The 11,309-nt window shown below is 26.0% G+C and overlaps 1 protein-coding gene across 1 annotated transcript; it reads right to left on the reverse strand.

Moving 5' to 3' along the window:
* Nucleotides 1-2,508: 2,508 nt before the first annotated feature.
* Nucleotides 2,509-11,309, reverse strand: LOC136974720 (uncharacterized). Its single transcript, XM_067269662.1, has 2 exons — nucleotides 10,559-11,309; nucleotides 2,509-3,057 (listed from the first exon to the last, which is right to left on the reverse strand). Exons 1-2 carry the CDS (start codon nucleotides 11,250-11,252, stop codon nucleotides 2,678-2,680), a joined length of 1,074 nt encoding a protein of 357 aa, XP_067125763.1. The 5' UTR covers nucleotides 11,253-11,309; the 3' UTR covers nucleotides 2,509-2,677.

Consider the following 11,309-nt stretch of genomic DNA (forward strand, 5'->3'; position numbering starts at 1 on the left):
AACGATCATTTTAAAACATAACTTTATTTAATTTTTTTATAAAAATTTAAAATAAAACTAAAAGTTTGTTTTTTAAGAATATTTTATTTTTTAATTGAAAAAATTTGCATAATTATATAGAATTATTATAATGAGAATTTTAAAAATACTTAATATTTTTTCCGAAAAAATAAAATATTTATCGTAATGCTTTTATAATTTTGATTTCTTTAAAAAAATATAAAATATATATTATAACTAGCACATTTATTATAAATTCTGTTATTACATAAATTATATATTTATCTCAAGAAAATTTGTATGTTTGGCTCCAATGGGATCGAACCCACGTGATTTTTGTAATGAAAGAGTGGGTTCGGATTTTAGTGTATAAATTATATGTTTAGTTGCTGGTAACAACATTCTTTTCTCTCTATACAAGAAACCATTATGACAATTCCTCCCATTGTATTCCTTAGAATGAATAAAATTACACAACCGCATACATTATTTTTGTTTTATATTTGTTCATCATCATCCAAAGCATATATTTTTGCCCTACTCTTTATTAGAGCATTAATTGTTCAAGCATCTTTTTGCTATCGTATCCTTTCTTACTGAAAGATATGTGTTCAGATCCTAGTGCATTATGTCATATGTTCATCCAAAGAAAATGAATATTGACTCCTATACGATAAAATCCGTCTTTTTTCCTCCGACAATGCATCCTTTGTTTGTGGGTTCAATCATCCTCAGAAATCCCCGCTCTTCGTCTTAAGATAAGTTTCGTTGGTAGTCTTGTTTTTTAACAAAATAATTGTTTCCTATATTCAGCACGTCTATTCTTAATCAACCAAGTATGAAAGCTATTCTAATATTTTTAGATTTAATACTTTTTATACTATTGATGAAGAAATTTGTATACGGTTAACTGAATAGATATTTACTGATAAAAATGAGTTTAACAATTAACTTACATTAAATTATATATAAATCTTTATATTGTTTTAAGATCTATTGAAATTCTTTACTCTTGTGCAATGTGTAGATATTAAAACAATTATTCTTATTCAGTGTACCAAAAAGATCTGGAACGACCTTGCTGGCTTACATTTATAGTTCTATGAGATATAGAAATTTGAAACTTTGAGAATAATAACAGTCTAAAAGCTGTCTTTACGTTATTTTCTTATTTAATTTTTGACATTTAAAGGCAAAATGCTTCTAACTTTAAAAATTTCAAAGACAACCTTGTGGTACATATTTTGGTGTAATATTGACAGGTTCGCCCATTTCAAATTTGATTGCACCGTTGAATTCAGCATTAAAAATAGTTTAAAACGATTTGTCATAAGATGTGTTACCATTTTTAATTTTAAAGTTACAATTGTCTTTACAGTTAAAGTTCAAAGGTCACAGCATCGATATATCACGAAAGAATGTAGTTTTTAGATGTATGGATATTCCCAGTTTCAAATTACTGTAACTCTTCTTATCAGGACCAGAGATATAAGCTTGAAATAGCATTCTTGAGAAGGCAATATGGATAGGCCTAATACCACTGAATACTGGTCAGTTGTGCCTGATAAATGTGCTGACTATTGGAGTTTTCTGATTTTTTTCAGGTGTCTAACACCTGAATAGAGACCAATTTCTTACAGAAACTCCTCCAGAAGGAACCTTTCTTGACATATCTCACTTGTGTTGAGTTGTGTTATTCCATCAATTCAATCCTTTCTTGGGACACAGCGCACGAATCTTTGGAATTACGACTTTTGGAATATTAAAAAATACTTCAGAAAATATTAACAATTTATTATTGATGTATTATTTTAAATTTAATAATTTAGAAATAAATCATCAAAATAATTATCTTACATTATCATTAAAAACACAATTAAATCTTTCGATTATGTATATTATAAAAAATGTGCAATTTACATTTTAACTAAAAATAGAAGGAAAAAGAATAATAGATATATAATAAATATATAATTTTACATAATTATTGATTTATAAATTTTCATAATAAAAACAGTTATACATGCATAAAGTCTATACAACATACCATTAATGATAAAGACAGGATAAATTTATCATTAATGATAACAGGATGATCATTTCAAAAGATATTTATTGTAATATTTTAGATATAAACAATAATTTTATTGTTATTAAAATATAGCTGTGGACGGATATTGCATAGCTAGGTATATATATTTATAATATAGTAAATCGATACATGTGTGTATGCTAAATTATCCCATCATATAAATCAACTTAAAGCAGAGCATTCTCATAAAGTGCAGTATTTAAAAATTTCTTTATATATTTATAAATCTTCTACTCTATATAATATATCACATTTTTGCTTTGGATGATTTATAACCAATGCCCCATAAAATAGCTATCTACAGCATTAGCATATACAGGATATCCCGTTCATTATTGGCTTCGTTGCGCTGTAAGGATAAAAATCTCATTAAAAAACACGAATGTATATTATTTAAATAAAAAAAATATAGAAAATCATCTAAAACATTTTACTTAATTTTTTTGATTAAAGCCAACCAAATTCGTAATAAACAACGAGAAATTTCTATTCTCATATATTTTTGAGGGTATAATTACAATTCAATATACCCCTTTTCTGCATAGAAATAAAATTAACAGATCAGATAATGACAATAATAATAATTTAACAAACACTTTCTTCCTTTTCTGTTTGTTTTTTTGGAGATATTTCTAAAAAATTTGCAGTTTTTTCCGAGACAAATATTTCAGGTTTATTATTTTTTGTCTTGTAGTCACTTTTTCTTCTCCTGAAAGGTTGACAAATTCCAAATCTTGGTGATAAAGGACTAAAAACAGAAGCGAAGGCTAGTACTAGATGAGTACCAAAGTCCATATAATAAGCACTTTCCCAATCCTTCGACTGTAAATACATGGCATGTAAAATAGCCAAAGGACGAAGGAATATCATCCAGATACAGTTATAATAAAGAGACATGTTGACAAATGTGTCATTTTTATAATCCCTGCAACAGCTATTCGTTTCAATAATCCTCTGCAAATAACCTAAAAATAATAATAATAATAAATATTAAAATTATCTTAATTTATAATCTAATTACACAATAAAATTCGATAAAATTAAATACTATATTAATAATAAATAATTAAAGCTAATAATTATTATGATAAAAAAGAAATCTTCAGTGTATTGCTACATGCTTTCCTTCTTCAACACATTACAAGAAGATAATAAAATTTAACTTAAATCTTGATTAGGCAGAAAAAATTCTTTAACAATCTATTCATAATTAATAAAATTAACCGTAGTTTTAATCAATTTTCCAAATTAATTTAGCTCCATATTGGAATATTCTTTATAAAACACATCATCTAAATATAGTAAAACTTGTCTAAAACGAAAACATATGAGGTTTTTGGGTACGAAGAACTTAACAAACTGGATAAAGAGAAAAATCAAGATTTTTCTTGTACACAAATAAATAAACTCGCCTCCAGGAATAACAGTCATCGCAGAGAATAACTTCGGATATGGTCAGAGAAAGAAAGGAGACATACGGACTAATCTCTTTGTTGGAATCAACTAAGGGCAGGAAACAAGTTAATATACAATTCGAATACTAAGAACTAGTTCTACGAGTTAGTATTAGAATTGACTCGTTCGCTGTATGAGTTCATAAAGATCGCATTTAAGACCTAGCACAAGCTTTTAGGACAACAATAGCTTTTTACAATCGAATAGTTTCAATTCTTGCATTCGAATACTTTCGTCTTTAGTTGCAATCATTTTAATTTTAGCACGGTAATAAAATTTCTTTACGTGTGTAAAAAATCAACATTACGTTCATTTGGTGTAATTTAATAACTAAAAAAAATAATAATAATAAAACGTGTTCAAAACGGGAGCCTGCCAAAACGAAAAAAATACTTTGGTACCGTGCGATTCCGGTTTTAACAGGTTTCACTGTAATAATTCACAGTCCATATACGATTACCACGGCCATTTTTTATATTCCCATCAGTGGCGGGTGTTCAGAAGTTTGCTTGTATTTGAATATATTAACTGAATATTTGTAAACAATTTTAGTGAGTTTTTTTTTTTTTAAATTCTATCAAATAAGTATAAAAATTTTAAAATTAAATTACTTTCCTCGTGCAAAAAAATCGATTGTATCTAACAGAAGGCTTATTTTATCATATAAAACATAAAAAATTAGGAAAAAATTTACAATTAACTAGCCTTATAAACGGCTCTTTAGAATATATCAATAATTAATAAAACCATGCTTAAACATATTTAATAACAGTCAATTAAAATAATATATAAAATATTCACTTAAATAAATTATGATCTATCAGAACTTTTATAAGAATGTTTTATGAAAGGATATTCATTATTAATTGCTGTTAATGAGGATATAAGGAATAAAATAAAGAGTAAAACACAATTAAAAAAAATAATTACAATTAAATATTTACAACATTATTACCTTTATAATATTCATAATAATTATTTTTTTTGTGATTTTAATGGCTTAGTGCCATTTTTCTGCTATTTTAATAGTTAATGACTTTATAACGTTATAAAAAATTATATATAAATATTTTAAATAAATAAATATCGTTTTATAAATTAACTATAAAAAATATTTAACGATTTTTCATGTACTTTTACGGTAAATAAAAAAAGTATAAAGATTATTCAGAGCACTTCCAATGACCTTATTGTGTCACCTATACAGTTAGTTGTTTTTGTTCGCCAACTGAACCGAAATAAAATATAGAAAATAAAAAATATATATATAGTAAAAGGAGAGGAAGATATAAAAAAAGCTTAATGCTTCCTGCCTAACAATATGAATCTCGTTAGTGTGGTAGTTTTACACCCTCAATCATACGATAGCATTAACGTGATTAGTCTGCTCGTCCTGTAATAGTTTATGATTGATGTTAATCGCTACACATTCCTAGTTAGCCCATTAGATAATAGGATATTTAGGATGTCAAATGGCTTATTAAACATATAAAAGTTAAGAATCGAAAGGTTTCGATCTTTAACTGTCATTTCTATCTGTCTGTACATCATGGATCGAAACTTTTATTCTTTGAATTCTTATCGTGAAGATTCTAACCTTTTCTTTGTATTTTTTTTTTTTTTTCATTTAAAAGTCACTTGAAGTAGGTCTACATACATATATACATTAAAATATATGCATATGTAATAATGTATGTAATATGTAATATATTGGGCCTAAAGCAAAACACAGTTAACAACTGACTTTAGACCATTTTACAGTTTAGTTTAATATATTCCTATATAAGCAGTTTTAAAGTAATTAAAATAACAAAGTACAGTATTATTATATTTTCTGATAAAACAGATGTAACTTTGCAGGTGGATTGAAGTTTTTGTAAATTAAATCCAGATGTAAATTAAATCCAGTGATTTAATTATATGTATTTGTAATAATAACATACGTTTTATGTTTAAAAATAAATATATGAAAACATAATTTATTTATTTGAAAATTATTATATTAAGTTTAAAAAATTTATATTAAAGGTAATTGACTATTGCCTAAATTTGTCATTTTATATTTGATTTTTTGATGTAATCTTATTAGTAAACACTAATATAACTAGAAAATTTTCATATTAATACTGTATTATAAAATGCTCTAAAATATAATATGAAGCTTATTAAGAATATATTTTATTATTATTATTGTTAAACAACCTCATTAGTTTTGGATGATGTGTCGGGCAGAGTACACGAACAAAAACGTTTCTTTCCTCGCCCTCTATTCAACAGATTTTTTTAAGTCCATTCTTCCGTATTAGAATAAGCCCTGTATCAACTTCCTGCACGGTTTTCATAACAAATTACACCCCTACAAACGTTAAACAATACCCTATCTTGTAATAAGCATCATCGTATCATCTCGATATATCCGGATATGTACAGTATATCATTAAATATCTATATTTAATTTATATTACTTAGTTTTATATTGGGACGTTTTAAATACAATTATTTCGGCTCTTTTGATGAGGGGTTTAATAATAATTAATTCAGTATCACACTTGACATAGTTTTTAAATATAATAGTAGGTCCTATTACTTGGAAGTGTCATTTTACTTGTAGAGCATGAATGATATAAGAATTAAAAACTAAAATTAAATTGGACTTAAACGTGTTAATTATAAAAAAAATCCTTTCTTTTGACATTTTATCTAAAATCTGCTGCAAAATTATACATTTACTTTAAACAATTATACATGGAAAAAAAGAAGATATTGTATCTCTTTTACTCTTATAGGGAATTTTACGTATTGATCTGTAATGAAAATATAAATCGTAATAAATTATCGGCCTGTAAGTCAATTAACTGAAATATTACATCTAGGTTATCTGACTTTTATGCTACTCTATATAATTTAGAAAGTTAAACAAACGTTAATTTATATATATATATAAATAAATTAACGTTTGTTTAAAGTGATTCAAAAGTCTGCATACATAGGCAAAAAGTTCACGGTATTTTGCAATTATTTAAAGTCACATAACATATTACGAGTCATGTTATGCGACATACAAGGTGAAGGCCTGTGTGGTGCTATTTAATTGAATGCAAATCTAAATGCTTTTCTCCCACTCATGAAGTACAGTACATATGTTAACAAGTGCACACACATACTACAAGTACATTCTTCCGGTGATCTATATTTTGTATAAAGACTTTTGGATCACAGTGTATATACAATTATAATATTTACTAAAAAAAAACTTATATATATATATATCAGAAAATTTTTTATAAGTTTAAAAAATATATTATACGCCTGAAAAGATATAATGATCATATAGAAGTTATTATATCTTCTGGTGCATAGAATATATCTTTTAAATTTATAAAGAAATTATCCTAAAAATGCATAAGTTTACTGTATAAGTTATGTAATGAGTCTTATAGAAGGTACAATAATTTTATAGAAACCATTATACCTTCTCAGGTCAAGAATATTTCTGAGCCCTATAAAGGACTGTAATATATTTCTATAAAATCATTATATCTTTTCTGTCCTAAAATATATCAATTCTTAAATTAGAAGACATTACAACCCAATTTAAACGTTGTAATTATTATTTATCAATTTGTATAACTTTATTTTTCAGGCAGACATGCGAAAACAAATACATAAAATAAAAAACTTTTACCATAATTAACCCAAAACCTAAAAATTTTCTTAAACTAAACTCCACCCACGTTGACACTTAAACAGAATTTCTAAAGTTCCACCTTAAACCACCGGAAGAACATCCAAAAAAAAAAAAAAAAAAAAAAAAAAATCGATTTTCACTGTCAAAAACACGCGTAGAATACTCTAGAATTAGGAAACACTTCTAGAAACTACAACTGTGCGTTTAAGAGTACTAAAAATGAATAAAAGGAAAAGTTATATACAAATTAACTGTAGTGAAAATAGAAAAAAATAGGTGTGTATAAGTTCCTGCTTGACCTCTAGGTGAAAGCATCACGCAGAAAAGCGGAATAAAGACATGTCACGTTCATGGGAGTCACGTCGTCACGCTCTGAAGACTAGAGCTGGTCACACATAACCGAATATACACACCTACTCAGTTCATGACACTAAAACGTGACGAGATAAGAATGACAAATAAGATGGTGTACGGAAGTACGATATCACGATAGATCCGTTCTTCCGTGTGGATTCTTTCACTCGATCATCTTGACGAAATCGTGAATATTTAATAAATTACCATAATTTCTACTTAAATTTTATTTAAAAAATTATTAAATTTTTGTAAAATTAAATATAAAACTTTTAAATTCTCGTTTAATATTTCGTAAAGAATCAAGAAAATAAACTACTTTTTCGTTTCATTCATAAACCTGAAATAAGTATTTTAAAATTACTTCGGTGACATTTATTGCTTTTTATTGTTAGCAAATATTCGATTTTTTAAATAAAAATTTATATCGATTTTATTATATTAGAACAGGTTTTGAAGAATTTTTATGGAATTAAGTCTAAATTCTGTTTATAAAATTACTTTGATTTCTAAAAAATTAATTATAAAAATTTGTTTGTTATTTTTTAAAATTCATTAATTTGAATATTTTAATTTTTTTTAAATCCAAAAACTCAAAGTTTTAAACAAAAATTTGACCTTTTTAGATAAAAATAATTAATCTTTAAATAGCACACAAAATGTCTTTTTATTATTTAGTTTTGATATTTTTTGAAAAATTTAGTGTTTTTAGATAATAAAAAAATTAACCTTAAAACATTTAAAATTGCTTTTTATTAAAAATAATTAATGAAGTTTAACAAAATTTATTATTCATTTTTAATTTTCTATCCAAAAACACTAATGTTTTTATACAAAAGTTTGTTTTGTTTTTCTTTTGGATATTTACTTGATGTTAAGAAGGGGGAAAACCAATTCGAGTAACGCTTCCTTGGACTATAATAATGAAATATTTATCCAAAAAAATTAGTTTTCGAACGGAAATTAATTGTTATACACTACTTTAATCTATAAATAAAGCAACCTTTTTGGGAAGGGGAACTCCCAACGAACATCTATCTTATCAGATTTTAATTGTTTAATTTTAAATATAGAACGTAAGATTATAAATAAATAAATAAATAAAAAATATATATCCTTGTGCCTTATAATATATCGAAATGTTTAATTTGAGCGAAAAGGAAGTGCTGCTATTGTATGACAAGGTCTCAACACTTCACTGATGGTGTAGGAAAGAACTGCATGACGTTTTTTTTTTCATCATTATGTCCGGCAACATTTGTTAAATGTACCTATAATATCAATGTGAATTTGAAAGAGCTTTAAATCTGTATACACCACTTTAAAAATATGTATTATACTGTATGTTAAATGCACAAAAGTTGAATTATGTTTATACCAAGGATACATTAAATAGAATTATTCAAACACAATGCGATTTTTAATGCTTAAATACACAATAACTTTACTATAATACTTTATAAAAGAAGGGACTTTTATGTTTAAGAAATCTAATTATATTTTTCTTATATTATAACGGCCAAAAGTTAGTTTACGGTGTTTTTTTTTTTTTTTTGATTACTCCAAATACACTTATTAATATGAATCGTAAACTAAGTTTAAGCGTAACTGACTACAAAACTGGCTTTTAAAGCCATTTTTTATACAAATTATAATATTTTATATAAATAATTCATATAAAAAAGTATTCTGTACATTTTTATTTATAAAATTTGTAGAGTTTTTCGAGTTATTTATAGACTGAGAGTCGTTTCTTTTATATTTAATTCAAGAGTGATACCTGCCAATTTTTTATTTTTAAAATTTTACAAAACATGGTATCTAATAATGTGATTATGTAATAATAATGTGAGCCACTCACTTCGAAATTGTATTTGTCTGTGCAATTATTTTCCAAATTATCACGAGTTTCCTTAGTACTTTTAGTCATATCTTACGTCTTTCATACCTCCTCAACACAAAAGGATGTTGTATATGTTGAGGAGGGATGCACAAAATTATAAAATAACATAATTTAAAAGTTATAAGAACTGTTAAAATTCCATACTTTAAGAAGTTTTTGGATATGATAAATGATTTTACAATATTGGTAAATGTCCAACAGCAAAGAAGGAAAAAGCAAAAAATAGAGGTATATTTTTACAGAATTATTATTTTCTACACGAAATTATAAAATTTCATTTGATACGCTTTCAATTTTTAATATGAATTTTTAATTTAAATTATTATTAATTTATTAAATTTTCAAGGTTTAGTAGCAAGGTCGAAGTCGATTTAATGCTATTGTAACTTTATATTTATTATACATTGATTTAAATCGTGTTTTTTGTATATTTTAAATATTAAATTACTTTAAGGATAAGCTATTTTATTAAATTTAATTATATCCTTTATATTATGAGGGTGATCCAAAAGTCTACTAACTGTAACTTTTACGTATTCCAGTTATACTTATGGATATGAATCGTAATTATTTCGTTAATTATGATTCATATTAACAAACTTTTACAATTATTTTGTAAATCAGTATAAGTGTCCGTATGCATACAAAAGATAAAATTATAATATTTTATTGCATTAAATAATAAAAGCAGATTAGATTTTAATTAATTATTGCTTAAAAATAATTCAAGATATTTATAATTTTACGAGATAACAATTTTTCTCTATTAAATTTAGTGAAAATATTCTATCTTATACATTTAGAAAATGAAATTTTACCTTTATTATAATTAGTTTTAGCTAAATTTAGAAATAAAATTATAGTCTAAATGATAACTTTTCGTTAAATCTAATAAATTCTAAGTTGTTATATTTTATATTTTAATTCTTAATTAAAATATTTTACGTAGAAAAGACAATTTATAAATGACATGACGTGTACGAAACGTTATTTTTTGTTATAATTTTTCATAGACAAAAATATTTGTTATGTATAAAAAAAGAACAAGGTCAGAAAAATGTCTTACCTGTTTCAATCCCGGAATTATCATGGCCAGGAGATAAACATCGACCTCTTTTCATCAGATACAAACGTAAGGAGCAATAGGCAACAATATGAGCTAATGGAAGCACCAAAAATATATATTGAGATGTGTAATAACTGATAACAGGTGAGCTCAGAGCTTGCATACATATCATAAAACCCACTCGATAACCTCTAGTAGCATTTACTGTATTAGGTACCACTAATAAATCGTCGAGGAATCGATAATTGCTTCCACGTTCAGGTTCATCTCTAACTAAATTAATAACATCGAAAACAAGTTGAGGACCTAACCAAGCTACGCACAAGATTAAACTAGAAGCAAAAGCACTAGAAACGGATTTACTGCGAATTCGAACGAAAAACTTATAAGTTATCCTTACAGCTAAAAGAGCGAGAAGAACGGATGATGTTTCCATGGTAACGAATTGCTGTAAGACGCAGTGACTTCTTGCAGTTAACAGTAGCCATTGTCCGTTCGCTAGTCCGTAAGTCAGGTAAGGCGTCCAACTACTTAAATATAGCAAACAACTTAAAAGAACAGCACCGGTGGTTAGAGAATGAACACACGTCTTGGATTGCCACGCGAGTATCAGTAGTGCACGTATGTTGAGGATGTAAACACCGGCGACTAAAGCCACTCTTAGTAAACTGGAGATCAAGATCAAAACTTCCATCTTCGATTCCCATTAGTGTCAGACTGGTTATGCAGCAAGCGTTCAAGTGCAACACTA

Source organism: Centruroides vittatus, unplaced genomic scaffold, assembly GCF_030686945.1.
Source record: "Centruroides vittatus isolate TY-2023 unplaced genomic scaffold, ASM3068694v2 contig_355, whole genome shotgun sequence".
In the NCBI taxonomy this organism is placed as follows: domain Eukaryota; kingdom Metazoa; phylum Arthropoda; class Arachnida; order Scorpiones; family Buthidae; genus Centruroides; species Centruroides vittatus.